Raw genomic sequence first — 20,111 nt, 5'->3', positions numbered from 1 at the left:
TTGACCCCTGAGTCTTTGGCTTACTCTCTCCTTGATACTGTGCATGGAGTGGTGGTTCTTGTAAATCCCTTAACCCTCGTGCGGTTTGATAACCCTCTCGGGTTCAGCCTTGTTCTAATGTAGCACTCTGTCGAAGCCATGTCTGCAGTGATGGCTGAGTAGCTGGTTGGTCCTGGTATTTGGTCGTCGGTGGTTGGGTAGAATGTGAGGTAGCATCATACTCTTCTGAAAAGGGATTAGTCGACATGCTAGGGGAGTAGGTGGCTCTTGGTACTTCGTCGGGGCCATAGGTCGATGCTCCCGGAACTGTTGCCTTTTCAACCTCTTCTGGGAGAATACGTTTGTATTCTCGCCCGTATCTGTCAACAAAAACAATATCTTTCCCCATAGCAGTTTCATAAGAAAATAAGTAAAGAACCTTGTCTTTGCTTAATTCATTCGGGTAGGGTTCCTTGCATTGAAAGTAAGAGACTATTCCTTCGCTTTCATGCTTGTAAATCCCTACATTCTCATTATAGGTTGGGACTCTGTTTGTTTTCTTATCATACATAAAAAGTGCTCCAGGTCGATCAATGTTAGGAGGCGGTTCTTGGGTTTCTGAAACCATTTTCCCTTTGGCCACGTTATCCCCATATCTGTTGTAATCCTGAGGGTTACTTTCTATCAGATAGTGGTTTCCCTTTTCATCTCTGAATCTGTCTCCATCATCGTAGACTCGAATTATCTCTAGTCTCTGAGCCGGTCTTTCTTCAATACAGATACACTTGCGTCCCCGATAGTCAGAATAGACTAGGACTCCCCTTGAGTTAGTTCCTTCCAAGAAGATTATAGTGAACTTGGTTTCGTTTAAAGGATGTAGGGAGGTGCTCCCCCCTGGCATTGGTCCTTCACCGTTGAAACCTACTGGCTGTTGACTCCCCATCATGAAGAAGGAATTTTCTGACGAAGTGTCAGTATCACTTCCCTCTTCAATGATTGGTGCCAATGGGTCTAGTCTCGTCTGAGTTACACTCTCTTCTGTGGACGTGGTGCTAACTTGACTTTTGACACTTTTAGCTCCCGACTTAACAAAGGCTCCTGACCTCAAATACATAAGAATAAAAGTTTTGTTGCAAACTTAAAGCTTACCTGGACTACTTCTTCCTGTATAGCTTTGTGATGACCTCCTTCTGGGATCTACACAAGGATGGTTAGTCTGTTCACAAGTGTTTTCCCTAAATTACCAAAAAAACTTTCAAGTATATACAACAACCACTTAGTCAGTCTTCTGGTGGTCCAATTTCGATGATGAAATGATGGCTGGGATCTATATAGAGAGTATGTTCTAGCAGTACAGTCACAAAATGTAAAAATGTCTGACTCACTACTTCCTTAGTCTATCGCGATAGACTGACAGTTTGCTCAGCACAAGTCAGTTCAAAATTGTGACTTTACCCTTGGGTTCTAGTTACCCTCTATAGCCTATCCCTCAAGTTTTGTGAGGTTTGGACACTTGGGTTGGGTTTTGGTCCCCTTTTAGTATTTCAGTCAGAGCTTGATTCTCTATCTAACCCTCACATTGACCTTTAGTGATCTAAATGCCTTGAATTTTGGTGTGTCTGCTATTTAGGCCCTGATAAAGCTCTCCCTAGGGAAAATTTGAAAGAAAAGTTCCCCAACAGAAAGTTCCTTGGTCTATCGCGATAGACTGAGCTCTTTCTTCATTTTCAGCTTTTTTTTCCAAAGTTTTCCCCACAGTTAGTTTAGTTTCCCCTTGTGTAGTGCATTGACCAATTTTGGCACTGTTTGGACATCTGGTCAAAGACTTCTTGCCCTTGTCTCTGAATCCAGACTCCAAACACCAGTTTTGAAGTTTTGGGGTCAAAATTGGTGTTCAAATTCACTCAATTTTTGTGAGTACCCTTGTATTGATGTGTTAAGCTTGTGGTGTAAGGGTTTTTTGCTTGTTGCTAGAAAAACACCACCTTCACCAGTCTATCGCGATAGACCAGGCAATGAGTAATAGGGACTCAATTTTTTGTCTGTTTTTGCATACTCTTGTTCCTTGGGCCCATACAAGTCTATCCCCCAAGTTTTGTGAAGTTTGGACTTATTTTGACCTCAAACTCAAGCACTTCAAAAATTTCACTTTTCTCTGACAATTCACAACTCCATTGCACTTGAAGTGATGCAAATTTGATGACATTGCATCTTAAACTTGTGCACATCAGTCATACCTCATGACACAGTCAGTTTACCCTTGGCTAATGGTTATATCTCATCTTGGCCTCTTTTAGGTTCTCTTAGTGTTTCCTTATGACAATCACATGTTTCTTTTTTTTTTCTTTTGTTGGTTTTGGTCACAGTTTTTATGTTTTCTCGAGTGTTGAATCATAAATTTCAATGTCGACTCTTTTCACCCCTTTCAAGGGTATATGAGGTGGGTTTTTCTTTCAAGGCAAGCAAACAGCCTTATTGTTTCTTCTTTTTGTTTGTTTTTTGCGGTTTTATAGCGTTTTTCTACTCTATTTCCTCACAAGTATAACAAGCACTCAAAACCAAAAACCATAACTCCTCATTATCCTATTTAACTAAATCTAACTAGTCGCAGACCCTCGGCAAGACACTGGCTTCCTGGCTATCCACTAGACCTCAGGATACTCTATCTTGGATCTTGTTCTAAAAGTTTAAGCTCTCTCTAGTCAAAACTAAAGTAAGCTAACCATCACACGAGTGACGTAGATCTCCCTACTTAAGGTCTTGTGTCCCCGGCAACGGTGCCAATGTTTTAGGGCTTAAGTACTCCCATGTTCATACTCACGAGCACGACACAGACAACATACTTATCATCCGATGACACGACTAACCCGTAGGTGCACGTAGGCAATCTCGTTAGCTTGTCAGGCTGAGACCAATCTACACATAAGCACTTTTATGATGCATCAATCACTAACCCTGGTAGAATGCAACCCACCCTATCCCTTAACTCTCACAACACAGTTTACACGTCCAATGAACTCAGAATCGCATCAAACTTACTAGGCACCATCCTCTCACTAGGACATACTTACCTATAAGTCTAATCTCACCAGATTTGAACCCTAGCTATCTCGAATGCTGTTGCGATAGACCAACATGTCATAATCCAAAAGTGGGCGAAACTTAAGTTTATCAGTATCTATGTGTAGCTAATCTCTTTCTCATTCCATGAAGCACTTGATTATTGAAAACAGACACCGTTTGAGCTACTTACAAGCAAAACAAGCTCGAGGAAGAATCGATCGCGATCAACTCGAAACGGCGAATGCGTGGCGTGGGCGCGTAGCTCTCGAAGAGACTATCACGGTGGTGTGGTCGCATCGTGAATCCGGTGAGGGAGAAGCGCGTAGCGAAGAGGATAAGACACACTCACTCTCTCTCTCTCTCTCTCTCTCTCTCTCTCTCTCTCTCTCTCTCTCTCTCTCTCTCAGACTCGTACGACACAGGATTAATTCAAATGTTATCCAAAAAATGGTTCTAAGGTGACTTTTATACTTTAGTCACCTTAGCTCAAAAAATGTACATGGGGTTCTCTTGCTCATGATTACAAAAGTGGAAATAATTCTGAGTCCTGACTAACTGACTAATATTTACATAATCCAAACGAATGGATCAAACTGATAAGACGTCTTTGACATAAAAAATGGAATTTGATATGCTTTACAAATGGGCTCATTACAACAATTGGACCAATGGGGCTCCAACAATGTACTCATTAGAGCAATTAGTTTACATCATTTCCATTCCAAAGGTTGTAGATGAAGGTGACAATGGTCGAAGAATTTTTGGGGATGCCCAACAAAGAGACACATAGACGATACACCACGGCATGGCAATGTGGAATGATACATGTTTTCATAAAACATCGGTAATGACTTCTTCCTTGTACAGTTGTAGTATTTTTACAATAAGAAAGTCCCTCCAACACTGGAGGAGAAGCATAAGTCCCCCTTCAACACTAGAGGGGATAAAAGTGGCGGGGGAAGGGCACGTTCCCTATGGTATTATTATAAATGTGGAGAATGGTGCCAACTCCACACCATATGTATGTATGGTTTTTTCTTTTTTTATTTATGGGCACAATCATCACAAATGCACGAAATGCATCTCTCTCCATCTTTATTGTAATGTGTATATTTTCACCTCCATACATCTTTTAATGCAAAATCTTGTTTGTGATGCGAGGTCATAGAGTTTTTGGTGAAAGCTTCGAGGAGAGATGCTACAAAGCCTTCAGAATAAGAGACGCGATGAGGTGTAAGGTACAAATCTGCTCTTCTTGTTTAATTCACACCATTTCCACAGTGATTCGATTGAGGCATACTAGTTTTGGACATGTTTAGACACCTTCTATATGGCCAATGGACTGTAATCAACCACACTAAGGCTGGATAGAAGTCCTCCAAGGATCAATTCAAACAAGTCATTACTAAAGCTAGATGTATGGAAATCAGATATGGGCAAGTCTTAAACTTCTTGACTTCCCAATGGGCGTCGAGATTACCTATGCTCAGAGATGGGAATGGGTGGCTGACAAATTTAAGCACAAAATCAACAAATGGAAGTTCCATCAGACTTCTATCTCCTCAAGAGCATTTGTTCTTAATCACTATTTGCTTCCTTCTCTAATCTATTTTCTGTCTTGTTGGTGTCCAACCAAGTATCAGTTGAATCATGTGTTCTCCCTGACCCGATCCTTTCTATGGCGAGGAGATATATATCACCCAAAGATTTCTAAAGTGTCATGGGAACATGCTGCCTTCCAAAGGAGAAAGGAGAGTTTTGCATCCTCAATCTTGATTATGTCTCTGTTAAAATGGCAGCAAAATGGATCTGGAGAGCTTCAGACTCAGAAGACTATTGGGTATTTCTACTCAAAAGAGATGTGCATATATTTAAGGTGCATAATTACAAAGCAATGGACCAATCTACAACTCAGAGATGTCTTGCTTGCTCTTGTCTTATGTATCCCCTATGGTTCCAAGCTGGTGTGCAGAATGTGAAATGTGTGGAACTCTGTTAAATCCAACTAGGAACCTTCCAAGATATTTTATCTAACCATATATCCTTTTTGCTAGATTCCTTTTGGTTTGGATTCTTTGAAGGAAAAGCCAAAGTTGGAGTCAGGAACAAGGCTCATAACTAGTGTTTGAAGGTTGGAATCAAAGTTTGGAAGGATGTGGGAGAGAATGGACAACTCAAATCTCCTCAAGCTATGAAAAGGGAATTCTCAATTTCAGCTGCAAATTCTATATGGTATCTTCAAAGAGCCAAACAATGTATGGAAAAGATAAGGGTACTTGTCAAAATAGTGCACGCCACTAGCAAGGCTTCCTTCATAGTTTCTCAGATGCTCAAAGAGTTTAAGCCCAAAGGATTGTGGAGAACTCCCTCAAACAAAAGCTTAATAGGATTTGGAAGTTGAGCTAGAGCTATAAGCAATAGACATATCGTTTCAAATGTCTTTGGGCCTACCCAAATGCTAACAAACAAACAATTTTAATGTGGCTTATAATCCATCAAGGTATATGGACTATTGAAAGATCTCTTAGAGTTGGAATTGGCAATGGAATGTGTATCAAATGCAAGCTGGTCACAGAAAGTTGTGCTGACATCTAGTTTAAGTACAAGGATAACATGACATCATTCAATTTTTATATAACTCTCCCAAATATCCTCATACCCTTGGACTTTAAGGATCTGCTGTTGGGCAATTGTAAAGGGATGGGTGTTTGACCCTATGGAATATTTAGAAAGGACATATTATGTAGTATAGATGGCTACAGAGAAATGCTTCAGTGTTTCAACACCCTTCTTCCCTTCCTCTGTCCCTCCTCAAAAGAGATCTTTTTTAGTCATCAAATCAATTGTGTAATAAAGCTAAAGATGCCTCTTTTGAGAATTAAACTTATTCCTCTATGCAAAGAAGTTTCAACTCTATACATAGTTGTGCCTTTTTTTTTTCAAGCCTATAGACTCAAAATGAAAGACGCTTTGGGAGAGATGCAAAACTGGCCATTGCATGCAAGATTAACCTGCACCAAACCATACAGGCGGTATTAGTGTGGAATGAGCCTCTGATGATAGCAAAACTCCGCCCTGTACAAGCTACATGAGCTTGCTTCATCACGGATGCCCTTTTTTCCTTTCCCCTCTCCACGAATCTCTGAGTTCTCCTCAGCGTTCCTCCCTCTCTCTCTCTCTCTCTCCTCCCCTCCCCCTTGGGGTGGGGGGCGGAAACAATGGAACTCCATGATGCACTGAGAAATGGGTTCGTGCGCTCAGTACCCAACAATCCAGGTTCATCAGTCATTTCGCCTTTTGTGCCATCTATCACTGCATATAGTCCTCTGTTTCAAGGTCCTTTAGCTAATGGCTCATCCCCTGTTGTCCTCCCTGTTAGACATGCCATCCAAAGCCCTAGAGGAGCCCTCATGCAAGCCTTACCCCCCTCTTATGCATCAATGGCTAGCATGCCTCCAAGGAACCCAATCAATGGGGGCTTCCCTCTAGTAGAGCAACTGAGGCAGTTGGGTACAACTCACATACAGCAGGCGCAAATGTATGAACATTTACCTCAAGTTACTCTCAAGGCAGGTATTGCTCCTCCAGTAATACATCATGACATTCGATTGTTCTCCAAGCAACTGGGAGAAGGCTATGGCATTCAAAATGTAGTCACCCCTCCAGGGGAGATAGAGAAAGACATTCCTCTCCAGCCTCCACTCAACCAAAATAACCAGGAATCAGACAATGGTCCAGAATATTCAAATGCTCAGGAAGATGAAGGGGGTACTTCTCCTGAAGAAATAGGGGTTACCATCCACTCCAAAGAACTAGAGCAGTGGCACTCCCAACTGCAGATAATCAGATTGCTACATGGTGCAAGACCCTCTATTGAAGCCTTGACAACATGGATGGCTCAGAATTGGGATAACAACAACATCAAGGTAACACATGTTCAATATCTCTTCAACAATTACTATCTATTTTTTTTGTGAGGATGCGAATGATGCTCTACATATAGTCAGCCAAGGGCAATGGCTAATCAGAAAATCTCCATTGCTGGTGTTCAACTGGTATTTAGGGTTTAACCCTAGAGGGCCTAAACCAATAAAAGCCCCTATTTGGATTGATTTCCCTGACTTGCCTGTGGAATTTTACCCATGGCTTAAGAACACTGGGTTATGCATTGGTAGAGCTCTAGGGCAAAGATCAAGAGGGGGAGTTACCCTAAATGGGACCCTCAGCTATTGATAGAAGTAGACTTGAAAGCTGATTTGAAAACATTAATCCCTATCAAAGACTCAGAAGGCAACCAGCTTCACCTTCAACTTGTGGCTTATAGGAACTTACCGAATGATTGCTTCCACTGATTTAAACAAGGCCATTTCATAAAGGTTTGTCTAGATCTAAAACCTCAACCTGCTCAGTCACCTCAGCCCCCTCCAAAAAAGAAGGACTTCCAACCTGTCTCAAGGAGAAACAACTCAAGAAACAACAGCAATACAAGGCCAACTACCGCGAGGAATAAAAATAGCTTTAGCCCCCTTCTTGAGGATGTATTTGATCCCTTCAGTTATGATCTTCCCAAACATGAAGAAACTGAAAAATCTCAGGAGTGTTGCCCCACCCAAGGTGAGGATATCAATAATGCATCTCAGGACCGAGTTTTCTCACATGGACCAGTACAAAATCCCTTGCAAAAAAAAGCTGTTCTCCCCTCTGAACAGTCCCATGAATGATGTCAAGGGGACAACCTCCTCTTCATCTTCTGACTCAGAAGATTTCTCTGTTCCTAGCACTCAAGACAAAGGCAAACAAAAGTGAGGACAATCTTTTTGAAACCCAACTACAAGAACAAGACAACCAAGTTAAAGCTCAGCTTAGCATGGACCCAGACAAATTAGTGGACATTCTTATGACACAAGCTGAAGAGGAGAGGCTCCCACTTCTACCCAGTATCTCAACCAAAAGGAAACAAGAACCATCAAAGACCCCACAAGGGTCTCAGTATCTCTGGCTAAACCCTCTAAAAACAGCAAGAAATGAAATGCCCAAACATTAGTGCTTTGTCTTTTAATTGTAAAGGCTTGACAGACCCAATCAGGGCCCAAGCCATCAAGTGTTGGATGCTGGAATCTAATGTAAAAGCTGAATTTATATGCTTACAGGAGATCAAAGCCTCTGGTCAGATTTTGTCCTCTAACCTGCAGAAACTTGGAGCAAGCTTTAAATGGTTTACCACCTCGCACCCCACTGGCAGGGTGGAGCTGCATTGGGTATTTCAGAAAAATATACTAATCAAGTGATAAACATCCATTCCTCTACAAAAGGTCACTGGGTAGCTGTTACCCTCAATAAACCTTTTGGCTTCACAGTCATTTCCCTTTATGCTTCTAATTCATCAGGAGAAAGAGCTTCCATCTGGGAGGAGGTCACTAGTCTGCCAAGTCCGACCTGTTTTTTTGCAGGGGACTTTAATTTGGTTGAGTCTATATATGACAGATGGAATCAACTTGGACAAACCATCAATAGTAGAGAAAAGCTCAATTGTAATAATACAATTGCCAAGCTTAACCTGGTGGATATTTCAGAAGAAACTGGCCTGACTTGGTCAAACAAGCAACATGGTAGTTGCTACAGCGGAGCAAGGTTGGACAGAGTTTACTTGAGCAGAATGTGCTTAATGATTTCTGGCAGGTAAGATGCAAAAAGGATAATTCCATTCTTATGTCTGATCATTCTCCTGTCATTGTTGATCTCCAGAAGGAAGTATGTATGTACAAAGCCGGTTGACCTCATGTGGATCAAACACTGCTGTCCTTGGGATTTATAAGAGAGAAAGTAAAAAACATCTTTGCAGATTCTTTTTCTGGTAATACCTCTATCTTTAAATCTTGGGATCAAGCTGTTAAACAAACACAAAAGCTTCTTACAGAGTATAAAGCCAAGGCTAGAGACATTAGGAATAGCAGAAGAATGATGATAAGGAGACAAATTAAATCGCTAAAAGATGGCCTACTGCCTGGGAGCCCTCCTAGTCCCCAACTAGTCGAGCTAAAGACCAAGCTTAGAGATGAGGAGCTCTTAGCTACTAAGGCCTCAATCCATTGGACAAGAGACTTTTGGGCTAGCAAAATTGACAGGTCTGATAAACACATGTTTAATCTTCTTAAAAAGAAAAAAACAAAGGATTTTATTCCTTTTTTGAGAAATAAAGATAGTCAAGTTGTAAATAATCATGTCGATGATCTGAAGGTTGCTGAAGCGTTCTTTTCTGAAATCTTTTCAGCTCCCCCCAAAAGAGGGGTGATCACACCATTGCTAGAGCTACCATTGCCAGAATAAGAAAGAAATCTGTGCCAATACAGGTAGCTCAAAGGTTGGATCAGCCCCTATCCGAAGGGGAGCTAAACGATTCTATAGATGCTCTTAAGGATGGTGAATCACCTGGTATTGACAATCTTCCAAATGAATTTTTCAAACTGTATAAAGATTTTCTAGTCCAACATCTCTTGTCCATATGGAATGGGGCCATTAGGATAGGAGCTCTCTCCACCTCTATGAACACTGGTGTTAATAAGCTCATACACAAAAGGGGAGAAAAGGAGGACCTAGGGGATTGGAGGCCTATCTCCTACCTGACTTCTGTGTACAAAATTTTCTCTTTGTCTCTAGCTAGAAGAATAAGTCCCATTATGCACCAGATCATCCTCCCCGAACAGAAAGGATTTATTAGGGGGAGGTTTATCCTTGATACCATTATTACTTTGTGGGAAACCATTGATCTCCTTCAAAGCAGTGAGCAAGACTTTGTTTTTTTCAAAATCGATTTTGATAAGGCTTATGATAGGATGGAATGGGATTTCATCTTTCAATCTCTGCATGATATTGGTTTTGGCCAAATCTTCATCAAGTTCATTCAATTACTTTTTGGAAATGCCTATGCTAGAATCTCGATTAATGGTGATCTATTAGATGCTTTTTCTTTGAAAAAATCAATCAGACAGGGCTGCCCTATATCCCCTCTCCTTTATGCCATATGCTTTGCCTTATTGGGATGGCTAGTGCAGGACGCTCTTAAGAAAGGCCTAATAAAGGGCATCAAGATCCCTGGTTCTTCCAAGGAGCTGGTTTTACAACAGTTTGCAGATGACAAACTCTGTGATGTCTAATGAAACAGGTTCTGTCGAGCACTTTTGGACCTGCTTGGACACCTTCTATAAGGCTAGTGGTTCAGTGATCAACCATTCCGAGACTAGATTTAAATGCTCCAAGGACCAGGTCCCACAAGTCATAATCGAAACTGGTTGTGTGGAAATCAGAGAAGGTCAGGTGTTCAGACTTGTTCCTATGGGTGTGAGCCCCTCTCAATATTTAGAAGACAAATCCCCCCCCCCCCCCCCCCCCCCCCACACACACACACACACACTAGCGATCTCGCTAGTGCTAGTGGAGAGAGAGAGCTCAAAGGCAAGGGAGAGCAGGTCTAGGCAGTCAAGAGGGCAATTAAAAGGCCATCCGAATGGGCAATGCAAGGTCAGGCCAACCACAACTGGAGAGAGAAAGAGAGTGTGTCAGAGAGAGAGAGTTCAAAGGACGACCGAGTGAACAGTTCAAGGGAGGGGGATGGTCAGAGGAGAATTAAAGGCAGGTCAATGGGGAGACACACCAAGGTGGAAAGAGGCCAAAAAATATATAAATTTTCAAAATGCCAAGGGGCACTAGCGACATCACTAGTGCATCCCTCTTCAACAGAGAACCTAGAGAGCAGATACAAGACGACTAACCCTTCCAAAGATGCCAAATATGGATGCTAGATGGACCAATTAGAGGGCAACTTCCAAACATGAAGACTCCCCACAGAAAAGTCGATTTATAATAAAATTAGAGGCTTTTTTGGTGCCTTTTGAAGCTTGTAGAGTGTAGTTTTTTGACAGAGGAGTGTGCCTATCAACCCCCTTTGTATTTTCTCATGAAAATGGGCATTTGGATGGTAGTGCAAAATTTGTATGTGCCTCTTGGAGTATAATCAAACCACTATTGCCCAGTCTTGCTGTCGTTTACCCTTCCCCCTTCTATTTCTCTTGCTCTTGTGTTACCCCGCAGTGCCGGCAATGTAGATGTATGTACCCCCCCAGACCGGCAGTGCATTGAGTTGTTGTTTTTGTTTGTGTGTGTGTGCGCGCGTGCGCGCGAGGGTAGAGATGAACAGTGGTAGTAGGTGTGCATTGTGTGGTGGTCCTGTGAAGTTTGTAAGCATCGAGAAATGAGCAAGCAATGGTCAGCTAGTGTAAAGTGTGTTTTTTGAAGGTTTTTTTGAGAGGATAGGAGTGTTGTGGATACCTTGAGCTATAGAGATGCCTTGGTTTGTGTGCCGGGTGTGTTCCCCCATTCCCCCTCTCCAACGTTAAGTAATAATTGTGTAGTTGTTATTTACCATTCTCTGTCAATATGGCTGCTTCTTCCTCCTCACCAAATCCACTCGATGAACATTACAGGGGCCAACGATGACAACGTGGAACCTATGTGTGATGAATCTAGTGTCCACTCAATGGTCTTTGAAGATGGTGAACAAGATAGTGCATTGTGACACAACTACGTCATTCTTGGAAGTGGATAGTGGCCTCATTTCTGATCATGTGTCTCCTCTCCACACAAGGGCCGCTTCGAGCCTACCTAAGATTGATGTTTCTTCTGCTCTTAGCATTGGGACCAAATCCCTCAAATGTGTTGTTCAAAGCGGTGCGTTGGAACATACTCTTATCAATACTTACGAGGAAACAACAAAATTAAGTAAGGCAGAACCACCCTAGAAATAGGTGCAATAACATCAAGAATTAAAAAACTTAAAAAACAATTACACCCCATGATTCCCTTGAGCATAAACATTGAACAAGCCTCCTTACCAAACAAAGCTATACAGCAAGCAAATGATGTTCCTATATATCAATGTTCTAAATGTGGATGTTTAATGTTTTTTTCACAATTAGCTCAAAAAGGGCGTAGGTCGGCACTTGGGAGGTCTGGAACCAACAAGATACATGAGAACTATGTTTGTACTTCCTGAGGGCGTAAAAGGCAAGACCATGGTGCATTTATCACTCCATTGAATTTCATAGGATTTAACTCCTCTTTGGATACAATAGACAAGTTAAATATTTAGAAAGTCTCCTAGTGAGCATTATGCTACCTTTTGCCAAAATTAGGGAGCTTACATATGATGGTCAATTTGGATTACGAGGTAGCGTTGTTAACATTTTGGCATCCCTGGAGAAAACACAACAAATACTGTTGAGGTTCATTCATGATGAAGCCTCGATACTAATGGGTATTAAGCGCGGTCTCCAGTACAACTATTGCTACCTTTCCGGAGTTGTCCGCTCATTGCTTACAATGAAAGCCACTACTCAACTATTGCAAACATCTTTATACAAGAAAGAAAAAATTACTCTAAATAACGAGTGGCTCAACCATTTTCATTGTATGTAGAAGCCTCTGCCTAACGATTTTGTTGATGACAATGAACCGCCAGAAGAAAATGATCTAGCCACAGATGTCATGCTCCATGGAATTGAGTCATCTCAGCAAGTAGTGGATCATAATGTCGAAGTCTTCTGTGTAGCTCCTACTGAGGGAAATAGTTCTTTGAGTATTTTCAAATATGAATACTGTGAAGAGCTAAGTTTTCCTATGGTGAGTCCCATAAATACCACTCACTTGTTACGCATAGGTATCAACATATGGCTCAATGGGAACTTATGCTCAGTGCTAGAAGATTTTCCCTAAATATAGAGAATCTTTTTTCAAAACAGTCAAAGTAATGACTCAAAAAATCGTGGGGTCCTCCCAACCACCTTTACCTCCTGATGGAATTAACTTCCACCCATATTAAAGTAGACCAAATAGCTTTAGATGAGCTGCACCGTCTCAAAATACGAGCCACTTGGCAACCTTCACAGGTTGACCTCCTCTCTCTACCCATCACTTGATAATATAATTTCTTAACATTGTATCTCTTAAGAAACACTACAAAAATCTTATTCATGATGATAACCTAATGGCTTCACGCATTCTTTGTCTTCAAGAAACAAAACTACAACATGATGATACCATAGTAATGCATGGTTACACACAGACTTGAACATCTGGCCCCATTGAAGTGTCCCTCTTCACATCAAAAGAAGGCAACCTTCACAGGTTGACCTACGCTCTCTACCCATCACTTGATAATATAATTTCTTAACATTGTATCTCTTAAGAAACACTACAAAAATCTTATTCATGATGATAACCTAATGGCTTCACGCATTCTTTGTCTTCAAGAAACAAAACTACAACATGATGATACCATAGTAATGCATGGTTACACAGACTTGAACATCTAGCCCCATTGGAGTGTCCCTCTTCACATCAAAAGAAAACATACATCTACAACACGACAACATCATTTCTATAAAAGAGATAGAATGCATTACATCACTCCTCACTACGCTATATCGTCTGTCAATAACCCTGGTAACATTGTACCACATACCATCCAGTCCAATTCCCTTGCTCCTACAAACATTGCGCACTCTACTTACACCTCACCACCAACACACCCCTACCATTCTACTTGGTGACTTTATCAATGCTAACTACCAAATCCCTAAATACATTGCTATTTTTAATCTTCTCGCCACACACACCATGGCGCAACATATAACCCACAGCACAACAATTTACAATTCAACTTTGGACTACAAATTACTTGCCTGTCATAAAATAGTCACTAACTTCTCATTTTGGTCAGACCACTTTACTATTTACTTGCTACTCCCACTAGCCTAGCACCACACATTTCAATCTCCCCCTCTTCCCGTTTTCTGCCCATGCCTTCAAGATTCCTTTCGTTAGCAGGTCGCCGTGATTCCTCACCTTGTTTTTTTCCAAATTGTGGAGACCTAATTACCTTGAGATTAAGACATTTGGGACAGAGTTTTGATTTTTAATTGTATCCAATAAGAATAAAAAAAAATCAAAGTTCTTTTTAGTCAAGGAAAAAATATTTCTCTCTACGTCTCAACATGGTATCAGAGCGGGAATGATCACGCGACGATTCAACTCATGGTGACAAAATAAATTATGTGTATGCAGTTTGCTTATAGGATTCATAATTTCTCCAAATTTTATTTTTGAGCATTGATTCTTGTTAACCATGATTCTTTTGTGTTAAGAGGAATATGATTAATGTTTGTTGTAGTGTTTAGTGCTAAATCGATGTTGTGAATCGTTGATTACATTTACTTCTTGATTTGTATTTTGACGCCCTCAAATTCGTCCCAATTTTTTAGGGTCTTCTGCTCAAAATTTGGAGAAATGGGAAAACGCGATGGAGTGTAGCTCGATCACACTTTGATATTGAGCTTTGCTCTATCACGCTTTTGTATCAAGCTTGATGGAGGTTTATTCTTCGTGAAGCGTCCGTGATTATTTTGCTATTTTTAGCATCAACTTTTTCAATCAAATTTAGTGTTTAACTATTCATATTGTGGCCGTCAATCTTGAATCTCACGTCACTCTATTTTGAGGATTCTTTTATTATTGACTTCTCCTTTCACCTATTTTTTGGGTGTCGTCTCTCGTCATCTTTGAACTTTTGCAGATTGGAAAAATTCTCGTCATATTTGAACTTTTAGAGGTTGGAAAATCATGACCTTGATATTATTCTCTTATCCTTAGTCGTGGCCCCAACGTGTTTCCTTTAGGATGTGCGTCGTAAGCCAACCCACCTTTGGTGCTTGCTTGTCAAAGGAGACGACACCTATAGGTATTAAAATTATTCTAGTGGAGAGCCAAGGCTTTGTGAGCTCAAGAAAGCTTCAAATCAAGCATAAGTGGATTCATTGGAAAGCTCTTTGCTAGCTCTTTTACACACATGAAAGTTTTTATAGGGGTTTGGACTAAGGTGGACTAACAAATTGAAGCATAAAATGAATGCAATGCTCACGTACACACACAAGGTAATCAATCCAAACTTGTGTCCATAAATAAATGCAATGCAAGAAAGTATGAGTGGCGGCCTGTGTGTGTGTGTGTGTGTGTGTGTGTGTGTGTGTGTGTGTGTGAGAGAGAGAGAGAGAGAGAGAGAGAGAGAGAGAGAGAGCTTCAATTTCCTAGCTTGGAAGTGGTTATGATGAAAATGCAAACTTGATAAGATCCAATGCTAGATTAAAAGACAATCTAGCTTTAGCTCTAATACCACATGTTAAGTACATAGATTAAAGTGTATAGATTATGCTTGCATTCATGATGATAGAGAAAGAGCATCGTGTGCAACCACCCTAAGGACTATTAGGAGACTCAATGCACAAGGAGAATAGACACAAATTGGATTGATTATCGAGCTAAACTCCAAAAATTAATAGTGAGCCATTATATAGGCTTCTGGAGGGAGCATTGCATGACATCATAGGTAATGGTAGGCATCAAGAACATACCAAATATCTTCTAGGTCATGCATGAGTGTGTGTACCATGTGGATTCAATGAAACCATCAACTAAAAGTGGTAGGATTGAATCTTGACAAAGTTAAGTAAGGGGAGAGCTCCATGGTGTGGGCTTAGGGCTTAGGCACCAAACCTAACATACCCTAAAAAAGGAGACCATACTCATATATTAAAGAAGAGCTTATTCCCTCATGTACAGTTTTCACCATAGTAACGATCCAACTTAGAATTTGTCCCACAATCTGTTCAATGCAAGACGGGGCATTGAATTAGTGATAAAGAGCCCGTCCATGTATGCATACTATGCCCTTTTCAGTGTTGAGCTTTCTATTTAGTAACAAAGTCAAAGGTTGAAAGAGAGAAGGAAAAGAAGAAGAAAAATATAACTTTTTAATGACATAGGTACAGTCATCTCTGGTTCTCTCTCTCTCTCTCTCTCTCTCTCTCTCTCTCTCTCTCTCTCAATCTCCATATCTCGCCAAAGGTGAAGTGGGACAAACCAACTAGTAGGTCGCTTTGGAATACTAGCTAACAAGATTGCATTTTCAAAGTATTATTGTTCTTTCATTGAAAAGTTATTAGGCCATGTAGAGCTTCGTATGCAACTTCAAGTTCAATGAGTGCTCAAAAATAAGGGTTTTGATAACTTTAAATTTTGTGGAAAATTTTGTTCAATAATTGGTAAATAGTATTTACCAGGAGTTACAATTAATTTACCTAAAGTTTGCCCCTAAAAATGGAATTTTTGTTGTTTGAGAAAAATCATGATTGTAACCATGCAAAATTCCTTTTTATGATTTTTTGAAACCAACAAGCACCACTAGTTATCTTACATATTACATCGTGTGTGCAATTGACGGGAGCAAAGCGATACCCGAACCCCGATGGCCTCTAAAACGTCGGGGGCCGATGGTACGCCTCGAGTCGGTCACGGTAAAGCGAACAGGGGGCACCACTTAGCTTTGAGCGGCTACATTAAGAAAAGTTTGGACTCAAAAATGGGCCTTGTAAGAATTGTTGATGTGGCATAGCTTTTAAAAAGTGGGGATCGGTAAATTTTTGCAAATAAGATCCAAACTTGTCTGAGGTTGGATATTTAGAATCTACTCTAAAAATTGCTATCTATTGATATATAGCATGTATGTATCGGACATTGCCTTCATATAGATCTAGAAAAAGGTGATTTTAGATTACCGTAACAAAACCTGGCTGATTGAAAAAAAATGGCATAACTTTCATAGAAGTCATCCAAACTTTTCGGACGTTGGCTCTTTAGAATCCATTTTTCAAGAACTTTCCAATTATAGGTCATATCATGGGGTTCTAAGCAATATTTAGAGGGGTCTATGGGTTTGCTTTCTTTTGTACAACTTTGATGATGTGGCACTCTTAAAAGGCCCAAAAATGAGTTCAAAATTTTCCTAATGGGACACAGAACATGGTGATGTGAACACCACAAACTTACACAAACTTACACACACACACACACACACACACACACACACACACACACACACACACACACACACACACACAGATTGACAAATGATGAAAACCCTCGAGGGTGTGAGAGAGAATTATTTCTTGCAGTATTTACAAATGACCTTCCTTTCGACGAGGTGGCACACGGTGGTGATAGAGAGGTAGGGAAAAGAGATGGTGAATCTACTTGGTGCGTTCTCTAAAGACGACTTGATGCTTGTGAAACTTGCTACCAAGAACGTGTATGTGTGTGTGCATCGACCATTGGAGTCGAGAGGTGGATGTAGCTCCCTTCACATGGTGCAATTTCCAAAGCAAACAATCACACAAGTCCCCTCCCTGTGATGCCAATAGTGTCAATTCTTACCACTAAAACTCTACCAAGTACTGACCTCTCATGAACTGCCCCCCCCCCCCCCCCCCCCCCCCCTGCTGCTGCTGACACAATGGGAGGTTATCAAGAAGGCAAGATTTCTCTCTTGTAATCGGGATTAGGGTAATCACGATTTAATTAGGGTAAGCTAATCGGGGAGACAAAGCAAGGTGGTGGGCCCGGTGTGGTTGACCCTTGCTTTGTCTTGGGAGTTATTAAAAATGAAAACCTCTAGGTGGGCCTTTGTGACCATCACCTAGAGAGAGGGAATTTACAAATTGGGAATTTTACAAGGCTTGTGTGAAAACTGAAAAATGATGATGATAACCTACGGTTTACTGAAAAATGGTGTCGTGGTTGCGTGATACCGTCGAATGGTGTGTTGCCGGTGCGTCGGTGTAGTACGTACGCCTTTTTGGGGTCGGCCGGGGCATGCCTTCGGCGCCTTTGTTCTTTTTGTTGTCAGTGTTGCGTGCTTTGGGCCGCTTTCTTTTGTGGATGGTGTCGATAATGGATCTTCCGTTTTTTTTGTATTTTGTAGTTCAGTGTGTGCTTTTATGCATGTGTATGTATGTATGTACGAGTGGGTAGGTGTGTGGATATATGTACGAGTGTGTACGCGTGAGTGTATTTGTGTGTATTTGTATATGTATATGTGCAAATGAGTGCGTGGGAACGGGGGGGTTGTGTGGCTATATATATATATATATATATATATATATATATATTAGCGATGTTGTGGGGACGCAGAGGCGGAGGGGAGGTGAGGTGAATGAGGTGAGAGAGAGGGGTGCGTTATGCTCGGGTGTGTGTGTGTGTGTGTGTGTGTGTAGGTGTACTGTGTGTGCACGTTCAGGATGCAGAAGGGTGAGCATGATAGAGAGCGGGGGGGGGTTGATGGGGGGCCTGCCTGCGGCATGTGCGCACAGAGTGCATGGGAGAGGGGAGGGGTGAGTGCTGGAGAGGGGGGGTCGAGGGTATGAGAGAATAGGGGAGGGGTATGGGTGGTGTCCACAGCGCCCGCAAGGGCCGGGTGAAGAGCGCGACACAGAGAGCGGGGGGGGCTGTGTGCCGGGAACGGGGGGAATTAGTCAACGAGAGAGAGAGAGAAGGGGGGGGGGGGGGGGGGGGGGGGTGAGCTAAGAGAAAATAGGGGGGAGGTCCCACCATGGGACTAAGAGAGAGTGAGAGCAAGTGGTGAGGGGATAAGGGAGGGGCATGGGTCGAGAATAGAGAATAGAGAGAGAGAGTGAGAGAGATAGAGGGAGGGAGAGTGTGGCTTTCCCTAAGGCTCGTGGAGCCGCTCCTAAAGGAGAGAATGAGAGATAGCTAGAGTTAGGGTTAGGTGAGGGGGGGGGGGGGGGGGGGGGGGTATGGGGTATAGCGGCCCGTCGGGGCTGGGGTGTGGACAAGCAAAGAGAGAGAGGGAAAATATTTGGAAGAGAGAGAGGGAGGATATACAACATTTGTGGCGGCCCGCCGGAGGGTGTGACAGAGGCACCAATGCGCCTACCGGGCCGGTGATGCAGCGGTAGAGTAAGAGAGAGAGAGAGAATATTGACGGAGCCAGGCAGTAGGAGATAGAGGAGTTTGTCTTCTAGCAATAATGGAGAGATGGGTGGCCAAACTGGCGGTGCCCCGCTAGTGGTTAACCTTAGAGGGGGGGGGGGGGGGGGGGGGGGGTATGGTGAATGGTAAGAGCTTTTCTTTTTGTTTTTTTTTTTTCTTCTTTTGGTAACAAGCCTTCCCTTCCTTAGGGTGTGGTTCTCACGGTCATGGTTTCGAAAACCGACCATCATTAGCCCTCCCATCTGGCTAGAGGCATTCATGCTTCTAGCCCTTCCACTGCATCTTTAGTTGTGGAGTTAGAGGGTTCTCCCTCTTCTGGAATGTCTAGCATGAACTCTGGATCAAACCTAAGAAAATACCTTTGCAGCCTCCATCCATTGACTCTAGTCTTGCGAATTCTCCCATCTGCTTCCATCAGCTTATAGCTACCGTTGTCATAGCACTTTTTGACAATGAATGGTCCTTCTCATCTGGGTTGAAATTTATTGTCCTTCCTGGTGTCAAATATGTTGTCATATCTCAGCACTAACATACCTTTTTCCAGGCCCTTCTCTTTAAGCCCTTAATTGAAGGTGAGTCAGTGTCATTCTGCCTGTGCTGCATAGTGATTGATTGCTTATTCCCTATCTAGTTGAAGCCTCTCTAGATCTAGGATGTGGTTTTAGAGATTTATAATTGGGCGCTGTATCTGGCTAGCCAAGACTCGTAAGCTGGCTATCTGTACCTCAATGGGTAGAATTGCCTCTTTCCCATAAACTAGATGGAAAGGGGTGAAACCTAATGATGTTCAAAACATCGTTCGGTAGGCCCAAAGAGCTTCCATGAGATGTTTATCCCAGTCTCTTGTATGATTGTTGAGCTGCTTTGTGATGATTTTGCAAATCATTCCATTTACCTTCTCTACCATACCATTGCATTGTGGATAGTATGGTGTGGAATGTTGGCGTGTGATGCCTAACTTTTTCATCAGTTCTCCCACCAGATTGCCTCTGAAACCTGGTTATCTATCTAATATTATCTCTAGAGGAGTGCCAAAACGACAACAGATATGCTCAAAAATGAACTTTGCTACCTCTTGGGCTGTAATGCGGGTGGTGGCTGTTGCTTCTGCCCATCGAGTCATGTAGTCTACACCCACTATGATGTACAGTTTACCTGATTGGTCCCTTGGTAAA

At 42.0% G+C, this 20,111-nt stretch overlaps 1 protein-coding gene across 1 annotated transcript; it reads left to right on the top strand.

Moving 5' to 3' along the window:
• The first annotated feature begins 6,011 nt into the window (after positions 1–6,011).
• LOC147443548 (uncharacterized) lies at positions 6,012–8,888 on the top strand. The gene is made up of 2 exons (XM_086526346.1): positions 6,012–6,968; positions 8,193–8,888. The coding sequence occupies exons 1-2, from the start codon at positions 6,261–6,263 to the stop codon at positions 8,328–8,330; spliced, it is 846 nt and encodes a 281-aa protein (XP_086382472.1). The 5' UTR covers positions 6,012–6,260; the 3' UTR covers positions 8,331–8,888.
• The last annotated feature ends 11,223 nt before the right edge of the window (positions 8,889–20,111 follow it).

The sequence above is a fragment of the Adiantum capillus-veneris genome, chromosome 13, assembly GCF_014529385.1.
Source record: "Adiantum capillus-veneris isolate H3 chromosome 13, ASM1452938v2, whole genome shotgun sequence".
Lineage (NCBI taxonomy): Eukaryota > Viridiplantae > Streptophyta > Polypodiopsida > Polypodiales > Pteridaceae > Adiantum > Adiantum capillus-veneris.
The sequence above is the reverse complement of the archived record's forward strand: the minus strand, read 5'-3'. Positions and strand labels throughout refer to the sequence as shown.